This window comes from Nicotiana tabacum, chromosome 2 (assembly GCF_000715075.1).
Source record: "Nicotiana tabacum cultivar K326 chromosome 2, ASM71507v2, whole genome shotgun sequence".
Taxonomy (NCBI): Eukaryota; Viridiplantae; Streptophyta; class Magnoliopsida; order Solanales; family Solanaceae; genus Nicotiana; species Nicotiana tabacum.
In genome coordinates, this window is record NC_134081.1 from 57,276,250 (window position 1) to 57,294,062 (window position 17,813).

General features: G+C 39.8%; 1 protein-coding gene and 1 pseudogene across 1 annotated transcript; one reads left to right on the forward strand and one right to left on the reverse strand.

Annotated features, from left to right (window-relative positions):
* Positions 1-1,491: 1,491 nt before the first annotated feature.
* Positions 1,492-9,992, forward strand: LOC142166815 (uncharacterized; annotated as a pseudogene).
* A 560-nt stretch (positions 9,993-10,552) lies between these two features.
* LOC107787513 (agamous-like MADS-box protein AGL62) lies at positions 10,553-11,212 on the reverse strand. Its single transcript, XM_016609110.2, has one exon. It carries the CDS (start codon positions 11,210-11,212, stop codon positions 10,553-10,555), a length of 660 nt encoding a protein of 219 aa, XP_016464596.2.
* Positions 11,213-17,813: the final 6,601 nt, after the last annotated feature.

Sequence of the window (17,813 nt, forward strand, 5' to 3'; positions counted from 1 at the left end):
TTGTATTGAAAAGTGTTCATAATCTCCTCGAAATTCATTAGATGTGTGTTTGGATCTTCGCTCATCTTTCCTATGAAGACACAATAGTTCTGAATGGTTTGAAGCAACCCTCACTTCAACTCAAAATTGTTAGCTGCAATTTGAGGTGGTCTAACACTTGATAAGCCTTGATTGTACATCGGTCTAGCATAATCGCCCAGTGATTTCCCAAGAATGGGAGCTATATTCCCGAACTGGTTTGCAGCTAAGGGTTGATTTTGAGCAATTATCCGACCCCTCTCTTCTTCATAGATAATCTATGCATCTCGAATAGCTACTTCCTCAGCATCCCGTGCAACCTTTTCTCATTGTTGGGTTGCTTCCCTTGTAGCCAAATCTACATTATCATCACCATTTCCATCCATAAGTTCTTTGGTTGAGGATTGCCCAAACTTTTCTTAAACTTATGCCTTAAACCACTTATTTAATAAGAGTGTTAAGGATGGTCCGGGTGCCAAGAGAGGATCACGACAAAACGGGTAAAGACTTATAACATGATTATCAAATGAGAAAGGCGAGAGTTCCAAAGGGGGTTGACTAGAGGTAATGACATTGGTTGGCAGTAGAAAGCTGAAACGGACCAAGGAAAGCCAACAATCATTTCCCAAACCAAGAAAAACTTAGGATTTCACCTTGAAGTACATTCGGAGCAAGTTCTAGACCATTCATACAGATACTTGGACTAGCAACAAATCACCTCACCCCTCATACGACTAGACCGTAAAAGAGGATATAATTGAGAGCCTACAACAACCACAATCAAGTTAAAGATCATTATGGTCCAATAAGCCGCTCGATGATTACAAAAATCAACTATAGAGTCTTAAAGTCACTAACTAGAGTAAATTTCTTTCAAAAACCTTGTTTCAAGCCATAAGCACGTAGTTAAGTGTGTTGTACCAAATGAAGCATGAATAACTCTTTTTCGAGAATGATTTGATTAGGCATTTTATTCATTACTACTACTATTATTATTACCTAAACACAAAAACATATTCATTCCCTTAAGAAGGTTGTCACGCCATCCATCGTTGGGATGAGTCACCCGGTTCACACAAAAACTACCGTTGGAAATAACCATGGCATTAAGAAAATCAAAGGCTTATTATCTACTAAAACATAAAAAGAAGCTACTAACAAAACAAGAACTAAACTAGAAAAATAAAGAAGCTAATGAACAATAACTACTAAAGATAGATAAACTACAAATAAGAAAAGGACCAGTCTCAGCTGATCTCGGTTGTGTCCGATCAAGAAAATCTGGCCAAGGATCTTGAGGCGGCCAAGTCAGAGGTTGCCGAGGTCAATGATAGGGTGGCCAACAAAAGGATTATGCCGAGGCGACTCAGGACCAAGCGAAAAATATGGTGAAGCACGCGAAGTGGAAATCCCGAAGGGAGCCCCTCGAGGGAGTCCATGCTTGAGATTTTGATTTATTGGCTGAAATCGAGAATGCCAAGATATATGAAGCCAAGGTCAGGAAGCTGGCTTATCCCAAAGAGGAAGACTTCGAGGGGTATGAAGATTCAGGTGAGTCCGATGGTGCCGAAGACCCTGTAGGCAATGACGTGGCCCCCGATGAAGACTAGGCCATTTAGGATCATTTTAGGCATTTTGCCTTTTGTTTTTTGTATCATCTTTTTGTTGAGGATGTTCCGCCTTTGTAAAGGAATTGTATCGGGTCTATTCAGCTCTTGTAAAAAGAATATTTGATATATATATAAGGCTTTTTCCCTTCCATAGCTTTTGAATTTTTCCTTTGCTTTTTTATCTGTATTCGCAAAGATCGAAATGCCTTAGCATGAAATAGTTAGGTTATGTTCGAAGGATCGAACAAACCTTGCCTTTAAAATAATTTTGTTTTAAGGCATTGTTTAGGTTTTCCCAAAGTAGTTTAGGTTTATAGTTTGCCAAAGGTAGCCTTTAGAACCGGTTATGAAGATTTTTTGAAGGCCTTGTTTTTGTTACAAGTCTCGAACATCTCCGAACCTTTTTTAATATAATCATAGTCTTTTCGAATTTGGGCAATGCCAAATAAGCTTTGCACCCTCGGGTTTTATTATCTTGGCACGGTCGTTGCCCTTTAATTCGGGGAATGCCAAATAAGCTTATGCCCCCGAGGTCTGATGGCTCGGACCATCCGAGTTTGTTTTCGAGCGGCAGTCCTCGAGTGAGCGTGATTGTTCGAACGCAGAATAAGGTGGCCCTTGGGCTCAATACCTTTAGGGAATCATATGTAGGAAATTCTTCGAGAAATGTAAGAAAAAGTTTAAAGGACAAGAGGTGTATGCGCAAGGAAGAGACTTCTTTCATTTTTGTACATAATAGTTACACATGTATACTGGCTTTGTGCTAGGGTAGTCTATGTGAGCATGGTTCATTTGACCATTTGGCCCTTACAATGAATTCTATTGATCTAGACCCTTCAATCTTGAAATCGCTTTCCATGCTAAAGTCGATATCTGAGGGTAATGCCCCCCAGTATTCGGGGTTGATCGAAGAAATGGCTTGAATGCTGTTGTGATTATCATCGACTTGTAGCCGGTCTTCAGTTTTAAGTTAGCATGATTTACTGGTTGCCACGTTAAAAACCTTGTCGGAAAACCCATTTGGGAGAAAACTGGTTCAAGGGAAAAAGAGTACAACGCGTGCTTTCAGACCTAAAATCTCGTATCATCCCTTGTTGGTTACCTGCAAGCGTTAGCTTAAAATGTAAATAACAAAAGAATGGGTTCGTACCTTAGCAGTAATATTGCTTCAAGTAAGTTATAATTTAGTTGTTCGGTAGTTGCTCGTTGTTCATTGTTCCGAGTTTGTAGGATCCTTTTTCGGTGATCTCGACAATTTGGTACGGTCCTTCCTAGTTTGGCCCCAATTTTCCTTTGTTCGGGTTTCGGGTGCTTAGTGTGACCTTCCTTAGTACCAAGTTCCTGATATTCAAATGTCTAAAGTTGGCCCTTCGATTGTAATACCTTTCAATCCGCTATTTTTGGGAGGCCAATCGGATAAGGGCGGCTTCACGCCTTTCATCTAATAGCTCCAGGCTCGTACTCATAACCTCGTCATTTGATTCCTCTGTTGCATATCGTAGTCTGATACTTGGTTCTCCTACTTCGACCGGGATAAGATCTTCGGTGCCATAAACCAAAAAGAAAGGGGTAGCCCTGATACTGGACTTCGAGGACATACGGTATGCCCATAGAACTTCGGGTAGTATTTCCTTCCATTTTTCTTTGGCATCGGTTAACCTCTTTCTAAGGTTTTGGAGTATGGTTTTGTTGGTAGATTTGTCTTGTCCATTCCTACTAGGGTGGTAGGGTGTCGATTAGATCATTTTGATCTTGTGGTCTTCAAGGAATTTGGTTACATTGCTTCCGATGAATTGTTTCCAATTGTCGCATACAATCTCGGCCGGTATTCTGAATCGGAATATTATGTCATCCCAAATGAAATCGATGACTTCCTTCTCCCTGACATTCTCGTATGCTTGGGCTTCCACCCACTTAGAAAAATAGTCCGTCATAAACAATATAAATTGAGCCTTACCGGGTGCCCATGGAAGGGGGCCAACGATGCCCATTCCCCACTTCATGAATGGCCATGGTGACAAAACCGAATGCAGCAGCTCCCCGGGTCGATGATCACTGGAGCATGTCTTTGGCATTCAACATATTTTCGAACGAACTCCTTTGCGTCTTTTTCCATGTTGATCCAGTAATAACCGGCCTGATTATTTTCCGAACCAGCGATTCGGCGCCCGGATGATTTCCACAGGTACCTTCGTGGATTTCCCTCAAAGCATACTCAGTATCACCCGACCCTAGACATATTGCAAGTGGACCATCAGATGTTCTTCTAAACAAGGTTCCGTCTTTGGACAGGCTAAATCGGGTCGCCTTTGTACGTAGGGCCATCAACTTTTTTGGATCCGAGGGAAGTTTACCGGATCTGAGATATTCCATGTACTTATTCCTCTAGTCCCAAGTTAGGCTCGTCGATTTGATCTCTGCGTGGACTTCTTCCGTGGACTTCTTCCACCACCGATCACATAAGTTTTATGACTTCTCCCGAGTTGAACTCGACGTCTTCGACCGACGACCCTAAGTTAGCGAGCGCATGGGCATCACTGTTTTGATCCTGAGGTACGTGTTGCAAAGTCCATTCTTTGAACCGATGTAATGTCTACCTATAATTATTCCAAGTATCTTTGCATTCGTTCCTCTCTAATCTCGAATGTTCCACTGACTTGGTTTACCACAAGGAGGGATTCGCACTTGGCTTCGATCACCTCCGCCCCCAAGATCTTGGCTAGTTCAAGGCCTACAATCATAGCCTCATATTCGGCCTCGTTGTTAGTCAATTTCACAGTCTTAGTAGATTGTTTAATTATATTACCTGTTGGTGGCTTTAGTACGATGCCAAGTCCGGACCCTTTTGCGTTTGAGGCACTGTCCGTGATGAGGGTCCAAATTCTCGAGGAAGTTCCTGAGTTAACCAATAACTCTCTTTCGACCTCAGATATTTGGGCCGGTGTAAAGTCGGCCACAAAGTCTGCAAAAATTTGAGACTTAATGGTGGTCCGAGGTTGATACTCAATATCGTACCCACTTATTTCTATGGAACATTTGGCCAATCGGCCCGAGAGTTCGGGCTTATGCATAACGTTCCTTAATAGGTAAGTAGTTACGATACATATGGGGTGACATTGAAAGTATGATTTTAGCTTCCTAGAGGCGCTTAGCAAAGCGAGCGCCAGTTTTTCCAGGTGAGGGTACCTAGTTTCGGCCTCACCTAAGGTCCTACTAACATAATAAATTGGAAATTGCGTACTTTGCTCTTCCCGAACTAGGACTCTACTTAACGCTATCTTCTTGACCGCAAAGTACAAGTACAGTTGTTCATCTGTCTTCGGTATGTGAAGTAGGGGCGGGCTCGATAAATACCTCTTGAGTTCCTCCAAAGCTCGTTGGAATTCTGGGGTCCACAAGAAGTTGTTCTTCTTCTTCAACAATGTGAAGAATCGGTGGCTCTTGTTAGACGACCTCGAAATAAATTGCTCTAGGGCGGCTATTCGTCTGGTTAACCTTTACACAGCCTTTACGCTGTCCGCAACTGTGATATCTTCAATGGCTTTGATTTTATCGGGATTGATCTCGATTCCATAATTGGATACCATGAATCCGAGGAACTTACCTGATCCAACTCCAAACACACATTTTTCTTGGTTCAGCTTCATATTGTACTGCTTCAGTACACTGAAGGTTTCTTGCAAATGTTTTAAATGGTCCTCTGCTCGTAGGGACTTAACTAACATATCATCAATGTAAACTTCCATTGATTTTCCTATTTGTTCCTCGAACATCCAATTTACTAGGCGTTGGTAAGTAGCACCGGTATTATTTAATCCAAACGACATTACGTTATATCAGTATGTGCCCTATTTAGTGATGAAGGAAGTTTTTTCCTGATCACCCGAGTCCATCCGTATTTGGTTGTACCCGGAATAGGTGTCGAGAAAACTGAGGATCTCGTGGAAGGCCGTGGCATCGATCATACGGTCTATGTTGGGCAAAGGAAAAGAGTCTTTCGGGCATGCCTTATTCAAATCTTTGTATTCTACACACATTCTTAGTTTATTCCTATTTTTAGGGACTACCACTATGTTTGCTAATGAATCCGGGTATTTAACCTCCCGAATAGACCCTATTTTAAGAAGTTTAGATACATCATCCTTGATGAAAGCATGGTTGATCTTAGACTGGGTATCCTCTTCTATTTAACAAGGTGAATGTTTGGGTCCAGGCTTAGCTTGTAAGTGGTTATCTCCGGCGGGATTCCTGTTATATTGATGTGGGACCAAGCGAAACAATCTTCGTTAGTTATAAGAAATTGAATGAGTTTTTCCCTCAGCTTGGAGCTTAGCCCCGTGCCCAGGTATACCTTTCGATCGGGCAAGCTTTCTCTCAATATGACTTGTTCTAACTCCTCGACCATCGATTTAGTGGCGTCGGAATCATCGGGGGCTATAAAAGATCTGGAAACCCCATAATCATCATCCTCGACTTCCTTTTGTTTGTCCGAATCTGTAGAAGATGGTATCAGTGACTTCTATTTGGCCCCGTTATTTACCATCTGGTTTGGGCCCTTAGATGTTGAAATTGTAGATGTCGGTATCACCTCCTCGATTGCGAACATTTCCTTCTTAACCGACTATTATCCGTAGACTTTTTTGACTCCATGATGTGTTGGGAATTTTAGTGCCTGATGTATTGTCGAGGGTACCGCCCTCATGTTGTGAATCCATGGCCTCCCGAATAAAGCGTTATATCTCATGTCCTCTTTGATCACATAAAATTTAGTCTCCTGGATTGTCCCGGCGGTGTTTACAAGTAACATTATTTCACCCCTAGTAGTCTTACATGCCATGTTGAATCCGTTCAGAACTCAAACTACAAGCACGATTTGGTTTTGTAGACCGAGCTGCTCCATGACCCATGATCGAATGATGTTGGCTGAGCTACATGGAACAATTAACACACGTTTAACCCGAATTTTACTTACGAGTACAAATATTACCAGTGCATCATTGTGGGGCTGCATGATCCCTTCCGTATCCTTGTCGTTGAAAGATAAAGTTCCCTCCGGTAAGTAGTCTCGAGTTCGTTTCTCCCTAGTGATAGATACTTTGGTGCGTTTCAACATCGGCCCCTGTGGGATATCAACCCCTCTGATGATCATGTTAATGACATGTTGAGGTTCTTCTTGTTCTGCCTGTTTGTTAGAATCCATGTTCCTGAAATGATTCTTGGCTCGGTAGCTCAAGAACTCCCGAAAGTGCCCATTGTTGAATAGACGGGCCACTTTCTCTCTTAATTGTCGACAATGACTCGTTCTAGGATCCCTTTGGGTTGGATCAGACTGTAGAGGTCGAGTCCATTTGGTATCTTTGATGCACCCGATAGTTGATATAATGATGGAAACATCGACATTGAAGTTATATTCTGATAGCCTAGGTGCGTCTTTGGACCTGTCGGAGCCATTTTTGGTTATAAGTCCCCGGCTGCTTTGACCTCGCTCATTTCTCCTTTTATTTCTCATGGAGTTGCCCAGACCCGCTGCTTCTAAGATCTCCGTTATATGGCTGATACTGATCCATGTTTGGCATTGGTTCGCGATCGACCTCTCTCTTGACTCTGTCGAGGGTTCTAACAGGATAGACAAAACCTCGAAGGGGCCCTGAGTTGATCATCTTCGACTCTGATTTTTGATTGATACCGGTTATGCACGTCGGCCCATGTAACATCAGGGTAATCTATTAAGTTTAGCTTCAGTTGCTGTGAAACCACCGAGCTTCGAATATTAAGTCCCTGAGTGAAAGCTTGAACAACCCAATCATCAGGGACCGACGACAGATCCATTCGTTCCATTTGAAAACGACACACGAACTCTCTAAGCATCTCGTTATCCTTCTGTTTGACTTTGAAAAGGTCTGATTCCCTAGTCTCGACCTTGATGGCACCTGCGTGTGCTTTTACGAAAGAATCTGCAAGCATAACAAATGAGTCAATAGAATTAGGAGGTAAATTGTGATACCATATCATATCTCACTTCGATAGGGTCTCCCTAATGTTTTCAATAGAACAGACTCGATCTCATCGTCCTCCAGGTCGTTCCCTTTGATAGCATATGTATAAGAGGTTACATGCTCGTTTGGGTCGGTCGTTCTATTATACTTGGGTATTTCGGGCATACGGAACTTCTTGGGGATCTGCTTCGGAGCCGCGCTCGGTGGAAAAGGTTTATGAACGAACTTTCTGGAATCCAGGGCCTTCAATATCGGAGGTGCTCCTGGGATTTGGTCTACCCTGGAATTGTAGGTTTCCACCTTTTTGTCGTTAGCCACGATCTTCTTCTCCCCTGATTCTATCTGTTTTGTCAGCTCCTCGAGCGTTTTTATGATCTCGGGGTTAGCCCCCGATTCGTGTTCGTTCGACTTTTCTATGACTGGTTCATCCCTACAGGTGACTTCCAGGGGAGGATCGGGCTCAACCCTACTCGGTGGACGGCTTTAGTTCTGTAACTGAGCTATCACCGCATGTTGAGCCTGCAACATTTCGAAGATCACTCGTAGACTGATCCCGTATCCTTCAGCGTTTTGCGTGTTTCGAGTTGCCGATCGAGCTCCACCACGAAAGCTATTTTCGGGGTCAGTAGGCAAGTTTATATCGATAGCCACATGCAAATTAGTGTCAATCGGATCTGCGATAGGAATTCCAACGGGATCAGGAGGTGGTATCTCGTTACTAGGCGCTATGTTTTTATTTTCACCTTGGTGACCGGACTCGTTTTCAACATGAATAACTACTGATTGAGAGTTTGACATTTTTGTATTTTAGCCTGGAACCAAAGATAATTCAAAGAGTTTGACATTCTTGAATGAATTATCAGACCCCCTTTATATAGTAAATGAGCCATATTCTAGGTACATTTCTATAAAAGGTAAAAATCTCTTGATTTGCTAATTACAAGTTTCTTTCTGATACGTGCCGAGATTCTCGCCGTAATATCCGTCTGGTTCGCGGATATTTCGGTCTTCTATTATTTATCCTCGAGCTCGTTCGAGGCAAAGGTCGACATCAGACTCAATTTTCCTCGAAGGCAGGTTTTCCGACCTCTGGTGCTAGCTCGGTGAGACTCGAGGTCGGTCTTCAGTCTGTGGTCGTCATGCTTCAAACCTAATCTACGAAATCAAAATTGAGCTCGACTTCGACCGTATACAAGACGTAAATACTAAATTCTTTCATGCAGTAACAATGCAAAGAAGGAAGAAAGGATAGTTAGCATCAAAGACATTGCACTAGACCCTTGATCAAAATATAGATTTTGACATAGTCCGAAGTTATCTTACTAACCTATATACAACAGAAAATTCAAAATTTATTCAAATAATGTTAAGATTTAGGGTTTGGATTACAGAGTTCTTTTGTCGTGAATTTTGGAAGTACTCTTAGCGAGAAAGTTCGTAGAGTGTGAGCTGGTACTCATGAATTGTATACATTCAATAGGAATTGGAATGTAAAACTTCATTCAAGTAATTTTCAATAGGACACATTGTCCTTGAGTTTTCACTTCTCTCTCCCACAGCAAACTGCAGCACCAAGGCGACCTCTCCAAAGTCGAAAAGGCCTCCTTAAAGCAACGAAATAAAGCATACCTCAAAATCGCCCGTCGCAACCTTCTTGACCTTGATAAGAAAAATCAGTTCTCTATCCTCCGACTCCTCATTCACTCCCTTCAGAAACTGCAAAAAACCAATAACCCTAATAGTATTAATGGTAACCCTAATCCCTCATGTGTTACTCGCTAACAGCTGATGCAAAGGCTACGCAAATAGATCGAAATGCTCTTTGGTAACAACCGAGGTACTGGCAAGAACAACAAACCTAATAGCCATAGAGTTGAAAAAAATGCAAAATCGAAGAAGAGAAAGAGGAGTGAATGGATAGGAAATAGAGTTTGGAAAAGTCAAAATCTGAGACGATGGTGATGATAAGAAGAAGAAGAAGAAGAAGAGGAAAATATCAAAAGCGAAAGAATTAAAAAGAGTGAAGAGGCTGGAAAAGGTAAAGAGAGAGAATCAGAAGGTAGCAAAGAGGGAATTATGGAAGGCAGCAGCAAAGAGGGCAATGGGAGTGGAAGCGTATGATAACCCTTCAAAACCGAAGCAGAGTATGAAGAAGGAGACGAGGAGGAAAGAGAAAAGTAGGGAGAAATGGAAAGAAAGAGTTGAGACCAGGGAGAAGTTTAAGGAAGAGCGACATCAGAAGAGAAGGAATAATATTGCTGCCAAAGTCAAGGTGAAGAAGCTGAGAAAGATTGCTAAAACTAAACTGGTCATGTTGCACTCTTTATTTTATATTTTCTTAGTATTTTATTTCATTGTTAAAATTTGAATGTGGTTTCTTATAGTCTTTATTCCACCTTTTATTGACAGTGAGGTCACACGTTAGTGCCACTTTTCATTGATTTACTAAAGCTTTAATCTAGTTTTTATTTGGTTTATTACTTAAGCTTATAATTGTAATAACAACCGTATGTTTTATTATTCTGCTTACAAGAAAATGTATTCATCTTTTCCCCATTAATCATTTTACATGGTAAGAATACTTGATATATGTTCTTTCAGAGAAATTATTTGACGGATATATATTATTTGTATAAATTAGGGAAGGTAGAACTCAACTTCACACTAAGAAATAAAGACATGATTTTGTTAATGAAAAGCAATGGATGAAGGTAATTGCTGGGGAAGTAATAACATGATAATAGCAATAGAAGGATTGCAAAATATAACGCAATTACCAACATATTGATTTATAAGGGCAACCATTTGTTGTTGCTCATATATAGGCAATCAATACACAAATTGAGAACTTGAAAAACTTGTATCAAAGACCAACTAGTGAGGTACTCGTTGGCTTTAGTTAATAATAAGAGGGAAACTAGAACAAAATTAAAATAATCCAGCTGAATCAAAACCAAAGTTATGGTTATGAAGATTATTTGAAGCAACCATGATTTGAGCTGACTTGATATCATAGTTGTCAAATATCCCATTACCATTAACACCAAAATAAAAAGAAGAGTTAGCAGTAATCTCAACCATAAACTTGCTTGCTTGATTTGTCACATTATTTTTTAAAACCTCCATGAATTCCTTTAATTGTTCAAGTTCATGCAAACCAAGTTGACTTATAGGAGCTTCCCACCAATATTGACTTTGACTAGTTTTCCTCATTTGATCAAGTGATTCTTCTCTTTTCTTCTCAATTTCAAGCTCAGCAAGAATCTGAGTTAATTGCAAATTGAGCTCACGAACATTAGCATTTCGATGAGCCTCAACAAGATGAAGTGATGAATTAGAAATTGGATTATGATTTCTTGACAGGAATCTATCGATAATGGACTCAACATTAGGGTGACCAAAAGAAAAAACTTTTCTTGCAGGAGAAAAAACTATGATAGCTATTTCAACACCACAAAGTGTGCATAGTTCGCTAGCTTTCTTGAAAAGTCCAGAACGACGTTTTGAGAAGGTAACTTGGAGATAATTTTTCACCTCTATTTTGGCAATTTTGATCTTTTGACGACCAATGCTAGGTTTCTTTGCCATGGCCGAAACTAAAGAATATTAGAGATAATTCTTGTGGTTTTTGAGTTAACATTCAAAGTAAAAAATATAGACTATTTAAAGGTGCTTTGGAGTACTCTCACACTTGCTGTCTTTAAAATAATTTTACTATTGTTTCTATGTAATGTGTTGATTTGGGAGTTAAAAAATCTCATCCTTTTAATGGATTGATAATATGATACTCAATGCACCCTAGTTGGCATTATTAAAACAATAAGGTATATATATGCAGCTAGCTAGAAGGGATAAATGATAATTAATTAAGAGAGTAAGATTATTTTAAGAATAAATGATGGTGAGTGAGAAAAGGAGATATTTGCCAATATTAGAGATACTATACGTAATTGTTTTTTTTGAGTTGTAACCTAAAGACAATCATGTTTTGCATTTACTTTTGAGTTATAACCTAAGGAGAAGCCAATTATGATAATAGTTGGATAATAATAGTGTCTTAGCTTGAGAAATCAGGTGGTGATAATTAAGTTTAGATATTGATGAGTTATGAATCATAAAAGTTAAATAACATATATAGATTATAAGATATGAAGAAATTGCAAAAATTGTGTCGGAATATGGGAATTTTCGTGAAATAAGTTGCTGTAGTAGATCATACGGTTACAAATAATAAAGTTACATAAGAATTAAATAAAGAAAAATATGGCATATTTCTTAAGAAGGATGGTTCTATCTCTAGATTTTTCAGAAGAAGAGACAGAAAATTTTCTAGAATAGCAAGTCGGGATTCAATAATCATAAAATGTATTCTCACTACCATTAAGAGGAACAAATATGCAAAGTAATATATTGTTAGCAGAATGAGCTTATTAAAATCAAAAAGATTGGAAGAATGAATGAGGTTTTTTACAGTACTTTTTAATTTTCTTAATGATTTTGTGCTAATTTATAGGTAAGGACTATAGATGCCAGCTCTAACATGAATACATTTTTATCAAAAGTTTAACTTGATTTCAAGACAGATAATTCCATAGTACGATAATTTTCGTATATTTTATCTTATCTACTGTAAAGTTTAATTTATGTCGCAGTAACTGAATGTACCCGGGGAGTTTATATATGACATCTTTCCACCTTAAAGTCTTAAAACCCTTCTGTTATTGCATTTACCCTCTTTTTAGTTTGTAAGGATATGTCTTCCCCGATGACCAAAGACGGAGCTAGATGATTAACTACAAGTTCGGATGAATCCAATAGCTTTTGATTAAATATTATATTTGTATTAAATTTTTTAGTAAATATGTATTAATATTTAATTACGAATCCAGTAACTAAAATGAGTTGTGGGTTCGATGACAAAATCAGAACCCATAAATTTCAAATCTTGACTCCACCTATCCCGATAATCGATGTCTTTATTTTATTTTTACAAGAATCCTTAAAAGTAATTTGTTTCCTTTCTGTATATAAGATCAAGAGAAATGCCAAAACCTACTATAGACTGTGATGGCGCCCAACGTCGTCGTTAGGCAAGCCAACGGTGAACTATCACGTTAATTATTCATTTTATTACTTTCGAAATTATAAATTTTATTAAGTAAAGAAATTTACACCTTTAAAATCATGGGTACATACATAATTAGTAATGCATAAAAATAAAAGGTGATAACAATATGCAAATCCTTAAGCATCAACTAGAATATCCCAAAACCCGGTGTCACAAGTGGATAAGCATTTACTGAGTATAATAATAATACATCATTTGTGTCTGGAATGCAAATAAGACAGGTAAAGTTTATAGTGCGATGGAGACTCCGTGGGCTGCGATACGTAACCTGGAATGCAGCTCACCATAAAGTCTCCTCAGCAGCTGCGCCTACGCGCCAATATGTCCGCCAGATGAACCTGTCAGATCCTACACATTTAGTATAGAAGTGCAGCATGAGTACGTAAATCAACGCGTACCCAGTAAGTATCTAGTCTAACCCCGGAGAAGTAGTGACAAGGGGTCGACATCGACACTTACTAGTGGTCCAATAAATCAGTATGATAATTCATAAACAGATATCAAGCACAATAGTAGCAGTGAGGTACAACATGTAACTAACATGATCTTTCAAAATTTCTTTTTACGATATAAATTTCTCAATCTCGTATCCTATCTCTCAATAACTCGGAAAATATCAAGTTCCAATATCAAACGGATAAGGAATACCATATAAAATGCCAGGCATCAGTGGAAGGATAATCGTGAATATTCAAATTGCTAGCAATATAACGCACGATTATGCTGAGATCGTACGACCCGATCCAGAGTGGTGTGTACACTGCCGAGGGTCGACCGACACGAACTAGAGATGCATCTCATTATACTGCTGAGGCATTCGGCCCGCTCCACAAGAAAGGAAGGAACTTATCGAATTACGAGACACATGCTTACAATACAGTACATGAGCATAAAGTGGATATACCATTTACCGTTTATCAGATATTTTTCCAACAACTCAAGGTGATAAGGTTCGGCCTAATATATATTCCTAAATCAATTTCAATTATAAATTCACTTAATTATGCTAGCAAAAATGAGTTCAAATAATCCAAATATTACATGATAAAGTCTTAAGTCTACCCGGACATAAACATACTTTAGCTACATACGGACTCTCGTCACCTCGTGCGTACGTAGCACCCACAATAAGCAGCACGTAATAATTACATCACCTAAGGGGTAGTTTTTCCCTCACAAGGTTAGACAGAAGACGTATCTCACTCCGAAGTTCCATAACCGACTGCAATGCCTCTCTAACTCTTTAATTCAAAGCCAAACGATCCGAAACTAGTCATACAATGTGCAATTCAATCAAAATATACTCCAAATGCGTATAATTTAATCATTTATAATAATTTCCAACTCCGCTCGAAAAGTCAAAAAAGTCAACCCTCGTGCCCACGTACCCGAATTTCGAAAATTCTTGAAGATAATCATTACCCATAATATCACGAACTCAAATATATAATTTATTTCTAATTCCATATCCAATTTCGTGGCAAAAATCTAAAAATACCAAATTTTAGGTTTTTTTCAAAATCCCACAATTTCTACAAAATTTCATGTTTAAATCCTTGTAGAATCTATATAATTAACTAACATTATGTGGGAATTACCTACCTTGCCGTAGATGATGAAAATATCCCCTCGAACCAAATCCCGTATAAGTATCAAGTCTGCCCATGCCCGCTCTTCTTCACCTTCGCGACCACCTGATCGCGTTTGCAATGCCCAGCTTCCCCTGCCCTTCGCATTCCCGCTTTGCCCCTCGCATTTGCGAAGGCCTTCTGCCTCGCAGCCACCCAACCTTCTTCGCGTTCGCGACCTTCATGTCGTGTTCACGTAGGTTGCCTCTACTCTTCTCCGCATTCGCGACCTCTGTGTCATATTCGCGATGAGCAAATCCCAATAGCCCAAAAATCCTTCTTCGCAAACGCATGAGACCCTTAGCGTTCGCGAAGAACAAAACCAGACACCAGCACCAGTAGTTGCAAAACAAGAAAATATGGTCTGAAACCACTCCAAATCACACCCGAGGCCCCCGGGATCCCATCCAATCACACCAACCAGTCCCAAAACATAACACGAACCTGCTCGAGGCCTCAAATCATACCAAACAACATCAAAACTACGAATCAACGATCGAAACCTTCCTCTCAACGTTCAAACATTCAAACTTCGATAAACGCATCTGATTCGTACTTAAACATTCCGGAATGACGCTAAACTTTACGCACAAGTCATAAATCACAATACGAACCTATTATAAGGCTCTGAATCCCAAACAGACATCGATAACATCAAAATCAACTTCAAACTAAACTTATGAAATTCTAATACTTTCAAAATGCCGACTTTCCAAATTGAGCGCTGAAATCCTCCCGGACTACCCGATACTCAACCCGAACATATGCCCAAGTTTGAAATCATCATACGGACCTATCGGAACCTTCAAATCCCGATTTCGAGGTCGTTTACTCAAAAGTCAGACTTTAGTCAACTCTTCCAACTTAAAGCATCCGAATTGAGAATTTTCCGTCTGAAACAACTTCGAACTTCCCGAAATTCAATTCTGACCACACGTACAAGTCACAAAACATGAAGTGAAGCTACTCTCGACCGCAAACCACCGAACGATGCACTAGAGCTCAAAACGACCGGTCGGGTCGTTACATTCTCCCCACTTAAACATACGTCCGTCCTTGAACGTGCCAAGAATCATCCCAGAGTTGTCCAAAATCCCTATTTAACACCTCGTGTGCCTACCCGTGCCACCACGACCCATGTGAGCAAATTAGCTCGAGCCAGATTGAAGATCCTTCCTATAACCTTTGCTAATAAGCCTTAGAACCAAATTCCAACATCCGGCAATCTCCACGAGACCCTATTCTAACATACGAACACTGCATCAATCACTATACACTAGACCTAAACATAATCATGCACCTATGCTAAAATCACACCTTGCACCACATAAGTCGTTTGCACATAATAACATCTTCTAACCACAATAGCTACAATTTCACGAATCTGATGCCCATAATACACCTCATAACACATATAAGTCATGTTCCAACTCTCGCAATACTGCCACGACGAAAGAGATGTGCAAAAACTCATAACCACCTGTCAAATCAATAAATCATGGAGTCTCTCCACCTTTCAAGTATCATTACCTCATTTTGAACTGAATAATGATATTTTCTCTTTAATATAATTCGATCGCACTGATCTCAGGTCAAATAACCTTGTCTCACCCAGTACAAGTTGCTCAGGAAATAAGCCACCTCATACACTGTCTAAAATATCATACAGTGCCATTAAAACGCCAACAAGCTACAACTCGAATGTGACCCATAGGGAAGAACGAACTCATGCAAACAACCATCCAGCCCGCGTAACGAATAAAACAGCCAAACGGATGTTATGGCTCCATCTTAGAGATAAGAAACAAGACACACAAAATAAGTATAAGGAACCGTACTTAACATCTCACTGTTGCGGCGTGCAACCCGATCCAAATATGACATTGTTGCGGCGTGCAACTCGATGCAAACATTGTTGCGGCGCGCAACCCGATCCAAACATGACATCATTGCAACACGCAACCCGATCGACACAACATACATGTGGCAGCATGCCACATGATCCAAACAATATACCCGTGGCGGTGTGCCACCCGATCCAAACAATATACCCATGGCAGCGTGCCACCTGATCCAAACCAATATACCTATGGCGGCGTGCCACCCGATCTACACATAACAATCAATAAGGAACCACCCATCACGCCGAAATGCTTATGCCCGAATGTTGACCACAAGCACTCCAAGTGTATAAATATAACCCTGGGGAGACGACTAGTGCCATACGCTACCAAAAACTCAAGCACGACTAAGGTGCAATGCCTAATTTAGCTACGGGCTTCCAAATACTTTTTCGGACACGCTCCTAAGTCCAAAATCACCATATGGAGCTATTGGAATAATTAAAACTCTATTTCGAGGTCGTTTACACATAAATCGACATCCGGACACTATTTAAACTAGGTTTAATCAATGATTAAACTAGCCTCTTTCTATTACTTAGAAGAATCTATGAACTCAACCAAAAATATAATGCAAAGATATCACAAGTTATGTCTCTCTCGATTACATGAAAAAAGTGAATATAGATGCAACATTTAATTCATCTGAAAATGATTCAATACATAAAACTAGAGTTATACTCGACAAACAATCATCAATACACCAAATCCATCAAAACCTAAATGGAACTACTCCATAGATATGGAGAAATTCATCACAAATAAAATTAAAGTATAGGAAAACATAAATTCAATCCAAACTAGGGTCTTGAGTGAAGAAGGAATGATGACATCCTTGTGCTTGTATTCTTCCAACTCCTCCTTAGGTCCGAAGTATGTCTAAAAGTCTAGAAAATAGCGTTTTTCCATGTATTTATACCAAATAGGGTCGACCCCAGACGAAATCACCCTTTCCTAGCCGAAATAGGACTTTCACTCTGTAAACCTTGCACAGGCGCGCCGCATGGGGCGACGCGCCATGCGGGGAATTAGTGGGGAAATCCAGAGAGCTCAACAATTCACCAGGCAACAAAAATACATTGTTGCGGCGAACCACGCACCGCAGCAGTGCAAATTTCTCAGATTGTTGCTTTTTGCGTGATTTTTGATGTCTAGACTTGGTCCTCGACCCCTGATCATGATACCGGCTTAATCCCTTGGGCTTTTACTCATACTTCAAAGCTCCAAATAGATCGAATTAGCTCCATAACATATAAATAGCTCGAAATCACATCTACAAGGCATAAAATGCATAATAAGTGCAAAACACCACTAATTAAAGCTCAGCACAAGTATAGTACAGTGAATTAGAGTGAAATAAGCGACTAAAATATCATATTATAGCCTACCATCAACACCCCACACTTAAACTATTGCTCGTCCTCGAGCAATCAAATTACACTTCATATAGGCACGACCTTTTTCAACAACTCTCATAACTCATTATACCAAGAATATATAAAACAGGTTTGACTCAAAAGCACCACGCATTT

Bases quoted from the DNA above. Each gene is read 5' to 3' on its own strand.
- LOC107787513 (XM_016609110.2), bottom strand. From the start codon at position 11,212: ATGGCAAAGAAACCTAGCATTGGTCGTCAAAAGATCAAAATTGCCAAA.